This window comes from Onychostoma macrolepis, chromosome 02 (genome assembly GCF_012432095.1).
Source record: "Onychostoma macrolepis isolate SWU-2019 chromosome 02, ASM1243209v1, whole genome shotgun sequence".
In the NCBI taxonomy this organism is placed as follows: Eukaryota; Metazoa; Chordata; class Actinopteri; order Cypriniformes; family Cyprinidae; genus Onychostoma; species Onychostoma macrolepis.
This window is the reverse complement of record NC_081156.1, coordinates 923,561-940,279: the sequence shown is the minus strand read 5'-3', so window position 1 is coordinate 940,279 and position 16,719 is coordinate 923,561. Positions and strand designations below refer to the sequence as shown.

The 16,719-nt window shown below is 36.5% G+C and overlaps 1 protein-coding gene across 7 annotated transcripts in view; it reads left to right on the top strand.

Annotated features, from left to right (window-relative positions):
* Positions 1–16,719, top strand: part of fgf12a (fibroblast growth factor 12a) — a 197,591-nt gene that overhangs the window by 170,527 nt on the left and 10,345 nt on the right. For all 7 annotated transcript variants that reach the window (XM_058749770.1, XM_058749763.1, XM_058749755.1 and 4 more), the window contains one exon: positions 3,601–3,799. In XM_058749770.1, coding sequence (XP_058605753.1) covers positions 3,601–3,799 — 199 coding nt within the window. The remainder of the gene's footprint in view (positions 1–3,600; positions 3,800–16,719) is intronic.

Sequence of the window (16,719 nt, the reverse complement as noted above, 5' to 3'; positions counted from 1 at the left end):
ATTCACTCAGTATTACTTAATGTAATTCACAACTATCTCAGTTACAATTAAGTACAAATTAATTGTATTCAGTTGTGTTTTAGGCACTAAAACAGTCCAGTACTTTATAGTCAAATCCATTTCTATGTTGAAATAATGAAGATTTCTGTGCCAACCCAGACTGGTTGCTGCCCCCTTCCTGGCCACTCCTATGAAAGAGAATTCATTAATTTGAGAGAAACTGAGAAGATTTTAAACAAGGATACAAACTAGCCACTTTTCACTGAAAATTGCCTTGTAAATTTAAAATATGCCATCTGTGTAATTCAAGTAGATTCAATGAGTTGAAATCTCTTGCTACTTCATACTTCAATACAAAACAATGCTGAACTTTGACAAAAAATATATATTTTTAAATGTTATAATAGTGATTTTATAATGTCTAAATATAAATCCATTAGCAAAACATGTGAAAAGAACTATATTACAGAGTGGAAATGGTAAAGGAGACAATAAATGATCCTCTGCTGCCTCTTTTTTTAAAGAAAAAAATTCAATGCATTAAGAGTGTCACAAAAACGAGCGTAGCCTATACTTGTTGTAGTTTTTTCCCTTTTGTTTATGTTAATTATACTAGGCATATAGCCTATTATATTTCGTGTAGTCCTATTTATTTTATTCCTTTTATAGACTTAATTTCTTTTTTTCTCCTTTTACAGAAGCGCTGCAGGTGTGTGATGTGACGATTTGTGAATCTTCATGGTCTGTGGTTTTCGCTGCTATTTGCGCATATAATGCTAAAGCCCTGAATATAAAAAAAAAAAAAAAAAGACATTTTAATCTTACTGGTCAGTGATCGACTAATGAGCTTCGGTTGTTGGTTCAGGAAAATAATCTAAATGAACAAAATGATGTCATTCTACAATTCTGCATGATATGTATATGCTACGTGCAAGTTCAGGCTAAAAAAAAACTTGCGCACACGAGCTGAGACCAGACATGAGATTTGAGCTTAGCCACCGCTCACGTCCATATTGATAAATTCCAAGTTTTGCGTTGAAACGACCGCACACCCACTTTTCTGTCGTACGTTCATTTCGTAAATGAAAAACACTTTTTCTGCTATTGAGGTGGGATATGTTTAATGTTCACTCCAAGAAAAAAACAAGGTTATTGGGGCACTAATAACACAATTCATAAAAATAAATAATTATATACCACCCAGTTTTTTAAATATAGGCCTCTACCAAATGGTTGAGATGCTGCTTGATGGTAAAAGTACCTTTTACATAATTATAAATGTATAATAGCATTTAAATTATCATTTAATACCTACAAAGACAAAAACAATGTTGAAAATGTAAAAATACCATGAAACAATTCATGTCAAGTAAATTTTATTTCAACAAAAGAACTTCGCTCCCATTTTCTGCATAAAATTCCAACAATTTTAACGACAATTGTATTGTCAAAAACATATGGGGCCCTCTCCAACTTCTCAGCTCTGCTGTGTATAATCTCCAAAGAACTTTTGTTCTTGCATTGAATGAACTCAAAAACGAAACATCTTTTAAATAAAATGCGCAAACAAAATAGGACCTATGGGAACCTTGGCCACGTTATTTTCAATGGTATGCTGCGAAGCATTCCCTCTCTCCGATCAAGCACAGGAAAACATTGCACTTCCCACATTTCCATCTTGACACACCCTTTGGGCAGAGGCAGCCCCGCCCCCGGTTGTCAGTATGAAGTGACAAATGTCCATAGTTGTCGTAGCGTACATCTGGTTGTGGTTTGGGGGGTCTTGGGGGGAGGCACTTCTTCTCACAGGACATTTGTGGTGCAGAGGCAGATGATGGTCTTGAGGATCTTCTGGTACAAGGGCCAGAAAATTTCGTGGCCTTGAACCATAAAATGATTTAGTATCCATCTTTTGCTTCTAAAACACAGAAATACAAGGCAGGAATAAGGAAATGATGCACCATTATATATAAATGTTAGCATGTTACAAAAATCATACATATTAAACCATTTAAGTATAATAACACTATAACTGTAACATATTGATAACAATGCATGAACAGCAGTGTTTTTATTCCATGGAAAATAGTGCATTTTAATAAAATTAGCATAACTTCACCAAACTGTTACCATGCGGTTGAGCTGTCATTCCATGCCAAGGTTTACCATGGAGTGCCAACTCAACCGTATGGTCAAGCATGTTTTAAAAAAATTATTTGACCATTATAAGAGGTTTCTGTTTTGCATCAATTTACATAATTCTGTTAAGTAACATGTTAGATGATATAAAATGTTGAAAAAACGAACTCACCTTTGAAAGTACAGCCAATAGTCCACATGTCAGAGGTGATTTTTCAATTTTAATCTTGCTAGCAGCATGATGAGTGAAAAGTTCTGCTGTCAAAAAATAGAGTGACCTCTAGTGGATGTTTGGGGCATAGCATACCTCAACCAAGTTGTAGAGATGACCCAATCAGCTTGAGTTCAGTTCCAAACATTTTTCAATAAGATATAGGGACTCAAAAAGTGATCTACCAAATGGTTGAGCAGAACATTAAAGGGTTTAAGGTTAGTGACAGGTTTGATGGTATGGGTTGGTTTAAGGGTGGGTTAAGGTGTAAGGGATGAACAGCAGTATAATTATAAATGTAATTACAGAAATTAATTACAGATGTAATTACATATAGGTATTTAAAAAATATATAAGTACAATGTAAAAACATGTATGTACACAATAAGTGCATTGCATCAAATAATTAAATTCAATGTAAGTACATAGTAGTTAAGGCCACCTAATATAAAGTGGGACCAAATATTTATTTATGTTCTCACAACAGGTGACGTTTCGAGCTTAGACGCTCTGCATCAGACGATCAGACATATAGTGTGTAGCCATAAAATTGTACTAAATGCATTTTAAAATAAGAAAAAATTTAATAAATGTAAATGTGTAAATAAGGATTATGTAAAACTGTAAAAACCTACAGCAATATTTAAAAAAACAACAACAACAAAAAACGTTTTCAATGTAGAAAAAAAAACATATACTGGATGTGTTATGTCAGTTAAACAGTTACAATAGATCACCATTTGTGCAGGTTCTTATTTCACACTACTGATATAAATACTCTCACCAACCTTTTCTGTAGGACTCAAAGGTCAAACTGCATTTAAAAGTACAGTCTTCTTGAAGCCAGGTGCAGGGACAGTCTGTGCATTGTGGACAGGTCAAGGTCTAAAGTTCATCAATTTTGGCTAGTGTCCTCCAAGCCACATTTACCTTTGTAGCATCCCTAGCAAGATAGTGTCTGCTGCATGACAGTATGTCACCAGACGCAGATAAGAGATGCTAACTCCTGCTGACTCTCTCTCTAACCCCCACAGATCGGTGACTGTGACTGTTTTGTACACAGACGTATAAAGTCACACACTTTTCATAGTCCTTCAAGCCACAAATATAAATCCCGGCAGCCTCCCTGGGGACTCCCTAATATGACTATTTGACCTCTCTTTCTCCTTTTCCCACCTGTCACGGGATGAGTTCATTCACATGTGGGTTTATTTATTTTATTAATTTTTTTTTTTTTTTTTTATCCTCAGGAGATGTTCACACCTGAATGTAAATTCAAGGAGTCCGTGTTTGAGAACTATTACGTTATCTACTCATCCACCATGTACCGTCAACAGGAGTCGGGTCGAGCCTGGTTCCTGGGCCTCACCAAGGAGGGTCAGGTCATGAAAGGCAACCGTGTGAAGAAAACCAAACCCTCTTCACACTTTGTACCAAGACCAATTGAAGGTAATTGTATTTATTTATTTATTTATTTACATTTAAAATTGCTTTCAGTTGTTTGCCTCATGTGTCAGATCAGGACACATTTGATCACATTTAACCCTTTAACCCCCAACCCCCCTTTTCTCCTACCTTATTTCTTTCTCCTACCTTATTGAATGTCAAATAAGAATATGAAAAAATTCCCTTGACCACACTAATTTTTCTTACATTTTATCACCTATTTCTCAACATGAAAATAATCAAATGAAAACAAAATTTCCCCTAAAAATATAGAAATATTTCTATCAAACTACTTTTGACTCTCCTTGCTACGGTCTTGGAGTTATGAGTCATTATTTTTGTGTATGGCGCTCAGAAAACAACAGTTTTTAAAATGCCTTCAGGGAGTCAAGAGCTAAACAAAAAGGCCTATTTTATACCAAAATACTGTAACTTTTGGATGCTTTATGCTATCATCACAAAATTCTACATTCTACATCTGCACTGGCAAAAGTCAATTACACAAAATTTAAAACAAATATTCTGAAATAATAATAAGAAGAAAATAACTGCTTAATTACATTTTACTACTGGAAGCGCCACCATTTTTCTCTGTTTCCACGTGAGGTGCAGCAGTCACGTGGTACAAGCAGTAGGTGTGTTCGACTTCATGCGGCGCCATGAAAACCGATCGGCGGCTGACTTGAAGAAGTGCATGCCGGTTAGAAAATTTGTCCGACTTGAACCGGCGCCGACGCCACGTCACTGTCACGTGTGGCATCAAAGTACCGCGAGAGCATTTCGAGAGCAGCCGGCTGACTCAGCTCGTGCAGTTTCTCCAGAGCGACTGCGAGAGCGCTGATGACCACACAGCTGTTTCAGGATTGGCCAAATTCACCATATGATAACAATGATGTGTGTTTCTAACATCTTCAATTCCAATACAGCTCACAAATATTATTTTACTAGGAAATTATCACAATCGTGTGAAAAAATGGAAGCTAAGCCAAACTTTGAACATTTTATAAAAAGAGATTAAACAAATGGTACTACTACATTAGATAAAATTAAGAACAAAAAAGCAAGAAAGACCTATGAAGCTTTTTGTTACTTTAAATTGTTGTAATTTTACCCCTGGCATGAATTCACTTTACATATTCTTATGAATGTTTATTTGTTTTTGTACTTGTTTTGAGTTGTACCCTGATAGCACACGTACATCTCCGAGACGTCTATTTGACGTCTGCATTTACATCTGCAAGACGTATTTTTTAGGGTGTTTGCTCATCTGCAATACGTCTATAGGACGTCTCCTTTTAGATGTCAAATAGACGTCTATTAGATGTCTTTAAGATGTTTATGATTTAGAATGTATGTAAAACTGACATCTTACAGACGTCTGTCAGACGTTTATAGATAGCAGATGCTTTCCAGATCAAGAGATCTTTAACAGACATCTTGCAGACGTACGTGTGCTATCTGGGTATATGCTTGTACAAACCTTTGTATAATTTTTGCATAATAATAAAAAAAAAAAAATACTGCCCAAATCTGTTTTTAGAATAGTAAAAGCTTTTTTTTACTGTATAGTCACAATGTTATAATGAGTCACATTTAATAATAATAAAAACACTGATAAAGGCTTATTGGTATTTAAATAGTACATGTTTATGTTGAACTTTATTCTTGAACAGATGGCCCTGTATTAAGCAGTATATAAAAAGTGTTTCTGTTGCTCATGAAAACATTTCTGAAACGTCCGTGCATTTGACAAATATTGCATGTTATTCACTTCATCTGTGATAAGAGTATCCAAACACCGCGAGAGCATCACTACCAGGAGCAGAAAGAGTTCGACTTCACGTCTCCGCTTTCAACTCCGCCCCCGACTGCAAGCGGCTACTCTCGCCGATAGGTCTGTGCGGCGCCGCATGAAGTCGAACACACCTAGTAGCTCTCAGAAAACTCACAGTTCACAAGTTGTAATTACGAGTTCTACGCGGACATGAACGCTTTTTTCAAGTTGGTGTCTCATAATTACGGTAATTACGATATGGTGTGAACTACGGCTGTCAAATTGGCTGAAAAACCAAAATTCGAATTTTGTACTAAAATATATAATTTGAATATTTGGAAAATGCGATAAATATGCATTCTGTGTGAACGGCTTGGTTTCAGTTTTGACGTAAATAACATCTTCTCCGCATTGACATTCTCTTTTTCAGCAATATTTTGAATGAGCAGCGTCGCATCCAGTGGGTTCAACTGGATCGGCAAAAAAAAAGCAACTACATCGTCATCGCATCTTGTGTGCCACTGATTAGGCAGCCTGACGGACATCTAAAATTCGAATGCAATGTTTTTTCATTCGAATGTGTATTTTTATTTTAAATTCAACGAATATTCGAAATTCGAATTTGTTTTTGACAGCCCTAGTGTGAACGCACCTTTATCTCTGAGTTTCCCTGTAGTAAAATTTGAAAGGCATTCACGTCTAATTTCCGATTAGGAAACTCGTTTACGATGGCCCTGTCCCAAATGGCACACTTCATGTGCACTTTCGGAGGGGTGTGTCTACGTGGTGGCCAGGGGTGGCAAATCTGGTTGGCCACCGCAGGTGCCCTCCCTACCAGATATCTTGCGATAGGATTGTTTTTAGTAAATTTCGAACTGCATCTGGCAGTGGCGGATCCTGGCATGTGTAGGAGGCCGCTTTTCTTCTAAAAAACAAAACAAACAAATATGAATGGGAATATACTTCAGAGATATTTTAATCTAGAGAAAAATATTTATTTCCTAATGTGATTTCCCCCTACTTTCACTTTTTTTTTATTTATTTTTTTTTTACTTCAGTTAAAGGTTAGACTTTTTTGAAATTTTTGAATGAAAGATCAAATGGATAAACAATGCAGACTTATTTTCACAGCCTTCTTTGAGCATATTTACCAAGGGTATGAATAATTTTGAGCACAACTGTATGCAAATTTTATTCCTCCCAAAATGTTAAAACAATAAACGTGTGAGAACGTTTTAGGCTAAATGGCATGTCATAGTCAGATACTGTATGACAGCACTAATGCAACACGCATCACCGCGGATGAGTACAACCCCTGGCAAAAATTATGGAATCACCACACTTAGATGTTTAACTTCATAACAAATGAACGAATCACAGACATCACACATTTTTGTTCAATAATTCAACATTCTGGTTACGTGAAACATACCTCAAAAAAAAAAAAACTCTTTTAATTAATGAACATTTGTTTTCCATATCAAGTAGCGGAGAAAATATGGAACCATTCAATGTTGAGGAAAAAAATCATGGAATCATCTACCAAAACACACAGTTAATACTTTGTTGCTCCTCCTCTTGCTTTTATGACAGCCTTGAATTCTTTGGGGCATGGACTTCACTAATGAAAAACAATGTTCTTCATCAAGCTGGTTCCAACGTTTTCAAAATGGAGTCTTGTCATTGACCAGTTTTTTTTCAATTTCCAGCATAAATTTTCAATCGGATTGATATCCGGACTGTTTGCTGGCCATGTCATTGCATTGATATGCCTTTCCTGAAGAAAAGCTTTCACACTCTTTGCTCTGTGGCAAGATGTATTATCATCCTGAAAAATGACATAAATTATCATAAATTAGTTGGGAAATTTGGTTGTTTTCTTCAGGCAGTCATCTTTATACATTTCATTTGAACGGCACTAGACAAAAGTTCCAGCATCATCTCCTTGTCCAATGCATATTTGTGATTCATCATTGAATATCACTTTCATCCAATCATCCACACTCCAAGACTGCTTCTCTTTAGCCCACTGTAACCTTGTTTTCTTCTGTTTAGGTATTAATGCCGGTTTTCGGTTGGCTTTTCTATATTTAAATCCCATTTCATTCAGCTGGTTTCTTACAGTTCTGTCACGCACATTGACTACTGTTTCCGCCCATTTGTTTTTCATTTGTTCCGTTGTGCATTTTCTATTTTCAAGGCAAATTTCTTTGAGTTTTCTATCCTTTGAGGTCTTCCTTGGTCTGTGGTATGTTGGTATGTTTTTCTTTTGCGACTTTTGCATTTTATTTATTCTTGTACCAAATTTTAGAAACAGCTGACTGGGAATATCCAACTTTTTTTGCTGCACTCTGTGATGGATTTCCTTCTTGAAGGAGTTTTATAATTTTTTCCATTGTTTCAACAGACAGCTCTCTTGTTGGGGCCATGTTTCCTTTCAATTAGCCAAGTCCAACAGCTCGTAAAGCTCTGGAAGCACTGTCTTTTAACTGCTGAGTCTGACTAATTAGCATTTTAGATATCTGCCGGTATTTATTTCAGAAATGCAGATTACAAACTGATTCCATATTGTTTCCCTCTACTTGATATGGAAAACAATTTTCCATTACTTAAAATGTTTTAAATTAAATTGTTTGAGGTATGTTTCACATAAACAAAGGGTCCTATCATACACCCGGCGCAAGTGTTTTTGCTAGTTTCAGCCCGACACAGTTCTCATTTTCTCATTTTCTCATTTTCATTTACACTCTCTGTGCCGCGTTGTTTAAATAGCAAATGCATTTGCACCCATTTGTGCGCTCATGGGCGTGCTGGTCTAAAAAAGAGGTGTGTTCAGGCGCATTGTTGGCGCGTTGCTATTTTGAGGAACTGAAAATAGACTGCCCATAGACCAACTCAAACTTGGTTTAAATCTAAAGTCAATGGCACAATATTTTTTTTTTTTTTTTTGCTATTTAAAGAGCGCGTCGTTTTTCATTTATACTTCTGCGTCGTCGTCCGCTTCGACGTGCAGTACACATGCGGACGGCTAGTCTGCAGTGTCGACTGGCATGTTGCTGGTGTAACCCGCAGTACCACGGCAAAAGCCGAAGAGGCTCGTCGGAGAAGCATTATAGCCGTGATGGCGGCAAATATATATCATATCATTAAATCATTATTTAAAACAACAAAAAGGGGGACAACAACGGAACAGGAGAAGATGGCATTCTTTCAATCTCCACAAGGACTTGTACCACGGCAGATCAACATTGTTTGTCGCAGACAACTACTGATGTATAATGCTATAGTATAATAAACGATAAAACACTTGTTCTTTGCTTTGTTTTATTTTAAATAAGAAGGTGTGACATTAAACTATATTACAGTGCTCATAAACGCACACAAAACTCAAGTACGGAGGGAGGGGTTTTAGCAGACCAATCACAGCGCTTGCGACCCGCGTAGAATTGATGCGCTGTTAGATTTTTGGAGAGGTGCACGTCAGGTACGGCGTAGGTTATGGCTCAGGCCTGTGCGTCTCTACGTAGGCTACGGCATAGGTTCAACGCAGAAGTATAAATTGGGCTTTAAGCCTACCTATTTGCTTGCGCATGAGCAGATCCGTTTGCTCTCTGGAGACCGCTCAGTCTGTGCGCCTTAAAATTTCGCTGTTTAAATATATGGAGTGAAAACAGTATCAAAACCTCCTACAAATGCACGCGAGAGATCCACGCGTGTGTGCACACGAATCCACAATGCACGCGAGAGATCCACATGCGCCTACACGAATCCACAAATGCACGCGCCAGAGATCCATACACACGGCGATCCACACACACACACACACACACACACACACACACACACACACACGAATCCACAAATGCGTGCGAGAACCACACACACACGAATCCACACACGCCCGCGAGAGATCCATACACACAGCGATCCACCCACACACACGCACACACATGAATCCACAAATGTAAAGGAGATCCACACAGGGCAATCCAGACAAAGGCAATATGTGCATTGTTTCTTTGCTCACAGTATACACAACAAATAGCCAATCCTTTTCAGTAGTGTTCTGCCTTAAGAATGTCCGTGAATATGCGGTTTTGTATTTGTGGATTCTTTTGAGACTGTCATTCAGCAGCTTAAACTCACAAATGTGCACACGCCTATCTGTACAGGGTGTGTCTCACTGGGCCTTAAAAGTGAAGCTGCGGGCTAGAGGTCTGCGCGGGACTGTTTTTTAAATCCCGCTCCCGCGAGATTATATCCCGCACCCGCCTGCTCCCGCGATATATTTACTCTTTATTCACCCGCTGTCTGCTTTGAATAATTTTCTTCCCGACCCGACCGTTCCCGCTAAATTTAGATCTTGTTTCCAGAATCACACATTTAAATTTTCTCTACTGAAAGAAAGACAGATAGGCTAACAAATAAAAGTATAGTCTGCACAAAATTGTATTTGTTATTTTATTCGTCTTGTCAAGAGTCTTTTATTGACAGCAAAATGTTCAACGAATTTTGTGTCTTAAGACACGAAATTCGTTGAACATTTTGCTGCCAACACAGTAGGAACAAAAGTGTCACAGAGAAAATAAAAATGTACAAAAACTGTATTCCTTATTTTTATTCGTCTTGTCAGGATACAATTCGTTTAACCTTTACAACACAATATAGGAACAAGTGTCGCAGAGAAAAAAAAAAATATGTAGGTTGTACAAAAATGGCCTATTATAATTTTATTTGTCTTGTCAAAATACTAAATTCGTTTAACATCTTGCTGTAAACACAGTAGCCTAGGAAAAGTGTCGCGGAAGAAAAATAAATAAATAAATAGATTCGACATCTGTCATTTAAAATGATAGGCTAAGCAAAATATAAACAAAACCGAGTTGAGCGTTCTTCAACGCAGGGATAGACTGTAAAAAAAAAAAAAAAAAAATGGACAACGCGATTCGTTTGGAGCCCGAGTCTGCTCAGTAGAGTCGTGAGGTGGAGCCGCAGAATCAAACTCCGGCCCAAACTCCCACAGACCCAATCAACCATAACGACATGCCCCATTTTTATAGCATCAAATTACTAGCTAAAATCAAACTTATCACAAAAACGAACAATTGAACATATATCAGCGTGATAACAACTACCTTAAATGACCAAAACCATATTTCGGAAAATTGTATTAGAAGTGTAATTTATTTTTTTATTTTGACTGAAGTCCCATTCGTTTACATGGAGAGGGCGGGTTTGACCTGTACTGCAGCCAGCCACCAAGGGGCGATCAAAGAGCCCACAGCTTCACTTTTAAGGATGAGTGAGACACACCCTGTACAGATAGGCGTGTGCGCATTTGTCAGTTTAAGCTGCGGAATGACAGTCTCAAAAGAATCCACAAATACAAAACCGCAAATTCACGGAAATTCTTAAAGCAGAACACTACTGCAAAGGACTTGCTATTTGTTGTGTATACTGTGAGCAAAGAAGCAATGCACATATTGCCTTTGTCTGGATTGCCCTGTGTGGATCTCGCTTACATTTGTGGATTCATGTGCATGTGTGTGTGGGTGGATCGCTGTGTGTATGGATCTCTCGCGTGTATGGATTCATGTGCGCGCGTGCGTGTGTGTGTGTGGATCTCTCGCGCTTGCATTTGTGGATTCGTGTACGCGCATGTGGATCTCTTGCGTGCATTTGTAGGAGGTTTTGATACTGTTTTCACTCCATATAAATAGCAAATCCGCCATGGTGCGTGCGCAGTTTAAAGGGATTGGGAGATGAGACTCTGATTGGTTTATTGCACTTTATGCCCCAAAACACACCCATTACTCATTAAGAGAATGGGAGCGCCGACCGTTTTTCCCGTCGTTATACTAGTATACTAGGATTCGGAAATGCCCTAAGTGCACCTGCACCGTGCGCTTTAGACTATGCACTTAGATCATTAAAATAGGGCCCAAAGTGTTGAATTATCACGCAAAAATTGTTTTGTGTCATATCTGTGATTTGTTTATTTGACATAAAGTCAAAACTTTGGGTGAACATCTTCTAAGTGTGGTGATTCCATAATTTTTGCCAGGGGTTGTAGCCGAGTATCTCTTCAGCAAGCCGACATGCAGACTGCCACAAATTACACTGAAAATAAGTCGCAGACGCTCAACACACAATCATCTCCATTAAAACTATTAGGACTAACCTATCTTTCCAGTGCTGATGCCGTTCTCTCTCCTGTTACAGTCGTTGATCATTTTCTTATGTGGTAACAATTTATTTGATGTTATTATTCAAACCAAAAATATGAACTTAAAGGTGCAATAGGTGATTGTCTTCAGAAACATTTTTTGTTATGCTGGCTGAAAGTCTCTTCACGCTGCTAAAAAAAACAAACAATAGAAGCCCAATAGAAACATCACAGAAATTCCAATGGTTTCCATTAAAATACCATTATAAACCACTAGCTTTTTCCAGTAAAACCATTACAAAATTCCTTTTTGTAGTGTGGTTTGGACATTTTTCCAATTGGATTTAACATCCCACCAAGAGAATCCATCACATACCAGTAGACACCATTATAGTCTCCATTAAAACCAATACAATTCCCATTATAACCATTAAAACCATTACATTTTCTATTGTGTTTTGGGCAGGGTTCTATTGTTTGTTTGTTTTTTTCAGCAGGGCACTTTGTGACAGCAATCATTAAGTTAAGTGGTCTAAATGTATTTATATGTATATATTCTGTGGAAGGCATAGGACCAAGAAATGTTCGTCTAATCAAAACGCTCGGTCCGAGCGTTTTTATTGTCTTTCGTATCTGCCTGTCAACGTATGTATTAGCATACCTCTGCGCACCCTGTTCGCGCAGACGGGATACGTCATCGGCGTGTTCACGCACGCTGTGCGGACAGAGAGAGAATGGTAGACAATCATCAACAACCCGATCTTCCTTCCTGATATTGTAGTACTTTTACTAAACTGTACTATAAAGTTTTCTCACTGCTAAATGACACATGATGTAGCCCAGCGGTTCTTAATTCCAGTCCTCGCACCGTGCATATTTTGCATGTCTCTCTTAGTTAACACACCCAGTTCAGATAACCAGCTCATTAGAAGAGAGCTACATGCATGAGCTGTGTTCTGATTGACATGCTCCGTACACAGCGAGGACTGAAATTGGGAACCGCTGATGTAGCCTACTATAGTAATGTTGTCTCTGTTATTCTGATCTGTGAGCGTATATGCGTGCAGGGGGCGTGACTTTAGACGCAATTGCAGGGAGGGAGGGACGTTCGCTTTCAGTGCTATCAGGCTAAAGTTAGCATTTTCCAACATCTCCTACTGCACCTTTAATCAACCTATACATTGATAAAATGAAATTTAAGGGCTAAAACAGGTAGAAATTACTGACCAAGATAGCATTTGCCTGCAGCATATTTACACCCAGACAAAACTTACTATAAAAGTGTGAAGGGTTATTTATCCGTAATAATGAGATTTGTATAGTAGTCACCAATGTTCCCTCTAATTTTTTTTCTTGCTGAGCAAAACTTTTTTATATTGGGCGGACATCGGCCACCTGAGCAAAAACATTCTTTACACCCTGTACAGTGCACACACAAACAAGTGTGTAACTTTTAACTTTAATGTGCTATTTATAGTATATTTGATTTGACCCTTGATGTAACTAAATGATGTACATTTAAGGTTACCTGAGAATTTTTTTACAGTATAATACATTGCTGTGCAAAAGTTTGGGATCAGTAAAGGGATCAGTTAAAAAAAAAAAAAGTGTATGCTCATCAAGGCTGTATCTATTTGAAATATTATTGGAATTTAAAACAAAAGTTTTCTATTTTAATATACTTTATTCCTGTGAAGCGAAGCTGAATTTTTAGCATCATTATTCCAGTCTTCAGTGTCACATGATCCTTCAGAAATCATTCTAATATGCTGATTTATAATCAGTGTTGGAAACAGTTGTGCTGCTTAATATTTTTTGGGACCTGTGATATTTTTTTCAAGATTCTTTGATGAATAAAAAGTTAAAAAGAACAGTGTTTATTCACAATAGAAATTTTGTGTTACAATATACACTACATCTCAAAAGTTTGGGGTCAGTGATTTATTTATTTTTTCTTTATTTTTTTATTTTTAAAGAAATTAATACTTTTACTTAGCAAGGACGTGCTAAATGGATACAAAGTGATAGTAAATACTTATATTGTTAGAAAATATTTCTATTTTGAATAAATGTCTGTCTTTTTAACTTTTTATGACTGGAGTAATGATGCTAAAATTCAGCTTTGCTTCACAGGAATAAATTATATTTTCAAATATATTAAAATAGGAAACCAATATTAGAAATTGAAATAATATTTCACAATATTACTGTTTTGTTTTTTGTTTTTTTTATCAAATAAATACAGATGAGTATCTACGGGACTCCACTAAAAATCAAGGTCAATTATTTATTAGGTTTATAATATAGGCCTAACATAATATAATATAATATAATATAATATAATATAATATAATATAATATAATATAATATAATATAATATAATTAATATAATATAATATAATATAATATATATAATATAATATAATATAAATCAAAACAAAATGATGCATGTAAACGAATAGAATAGAAAACAAACTGAAGCATTTAAACTGAGAACTGTAAGCTAAAAAAAAAAAAAAAAAAAAAACAAGAACATGTGAATTCTTATATACATCTTATCTTATACAGTATATATTTTATCTGAACATCGCTATGAAGTAGTTTGCACAATAGGCCTGTGTGTGACTGTAAATGTCTAAATTGTTAACGTTCTTTGCCCATCCTCCGCTATTTCTAGCACTTAATCAAGCCACTCTTCTTTAATACATGAGGACGTTTTATTTCACATTTCACTGCGTTTACGTTGGTTCTTGCGTTGAGCAATTTTTATTTTATTTTATTTTTTTATTAAACATCCTTTTGTGAAGGCCTGCCCAATGTAACTATTAGTAAAATTAATTAATAGTAATAAAAAATAGTAAATAAAATTATCCACATGATGACCTTTCACCTGACGATCTCATCCGGGACGATCCCTCACGTAACTTCAGACACCTTTGAAATGACCTTAGTAATTTAGGGCACTACCAGGATGCTTTCAATACTGTCCGCCGCTGCTGGTGTTCTGTCGATTTGTGCTACCCTGTCAGATTTTCCTACCTCCCATTAAAACGGTACACTGTAAAAAGTGATAAGTTGACTTAACTTAATAAAATCGAGGAAACCCGTTGCCTTAAAGTTATTAAGTAAATAATAATTTAAAAAAAAAGAAGTTAAGTGAATTGTCAAGTTCACTTAACTTTTTTTTTTTAATTATTATTTAATTAATCATTTAAAGCAGTAAGCCCTGGTAGGAAAATCTGACAGGAAGCGGAGCGGAGCGGTTTGCTTGTAAACTTATATTATTGAATTATTATTATTTTACAAAAACGGCGTGAAGAGATCATGCACAGCTGTTTTATAGTTTCTATACTAAATGATATATCAATCAGTACTGCATTTTTCATATAGTTTATTTATTTATTACCTGAAGATAACTTGAAAAACACACATAAACCATATATTTTTTGCAATCGTGTTTATTGTCTTCATGTTTCATCAGTAAAAATGTTTCTGCTTTTTATTCAGCTCAGCTACAGCCATAGCCGTGTGCGTTTGTCCATATTAGGGATTTCCTGCACGTCATAAGTTTCTGTACGAGAGCGCCCTCTGGATTCGAGTATGAATGAAACATGCACTGCACGAGAGTGTTCAGCTCTCCTGATGTTCATATCTCTCATTTTGGATACGAATAAAACGTTAGGTCATGTCTCTTTTAATTTCAATCTAGATTTAAATCTAGAAACCTCTATGTGAAACAGTTGCTCAAGCTCAAATAAAGTGTGGGGGACGAATTGACATTTTATTAAAATTAATATTAAAAATGCAGCTAAGGTAGTTCTACACACAGTAATATAAACAAAGGTGCTTGTTCTCTTTCATTCTTACTGTTTAATTGGGAAAAATTTAAAGCGTGTCGACGTGTCTTGTCTTTTTTATGTTATCTGATTAAAAACGATTCATACTTTGAACTATTATTATTACAGTATTTATTTTAAAACCGTAGAGTGTAGATAATTATCACAAACATTGTTAAAACAGGCTTATACTGATTTTCTCGTCCTCCGAATTATACTTATCAATCCTGTTTTTATAATCATTATCATTCAAAAAATGAATAAATTCAGAACAGGGTTAGAATAGAATTCTATTTTAAATAAGACAGGAATATTTTTTTCTACAACAACAACAACAGTAGTGTTTACAACAGCAAAACCACCATACCCTGTAAACTCAATAACAACAACAACAACAATAATAATAATAATAATAATAATATCATTCCAAAGTAATTAAGAGGTGCAAAAAATGTCTTTAACATTTAAACTTAAAATGGCCTTTTCTGTTCTGTGTTTCTTTTTCAAACCTGGCATGGCATTTGCTGCTGTATCAATACAGAAGCATCCATTTCGATACACACATCAGCAAGGAGCACAGCCCTATTAAAAGCCGTGTTCCATGTGCCCCTTTTATACTTTGAGCACCTGCCCTTCCAAAGGTCTCTGCACGGCCCTGCTTTATAGCGATATCAACTCTATAGCGGTTTGTCCAAGCATTCTGTCTCTTTTACTAGAATTCAATCAAATGGCTTTCCCAACTAAATTTTGCGTGTGCGTTTAAAATGATTTCTTCTTCACGGCCGCGGCGGAAGAAGTACGCGGCCGTGCGCACACAGCTTAGAGTGAACATTGGCAGTCACATCTTAGGCACTTTAATGCCTTTTGAATGGAATATATAGACTGTTTCAACGGCAACAACATAAACAAACGTTACTGCGCTTTTGTGGCCCAAACTGAACTTCCAGTAGACTTCCACAGATAATCAATAACAACAGCAAAGTCCATCTAGAGTAGATTATTTCTGATAACAAGCTAAATATGTTTGCTGTGTTGCTTAAATCAGACAGGCTTATTGAAAATGCAAATTCATTCTCTGCCAGCAGTAGGTGCTTTTGGAGCAGCAGAGATAGAGGTTTCCCCGGTAACTGCAGTATACAAAGCAGT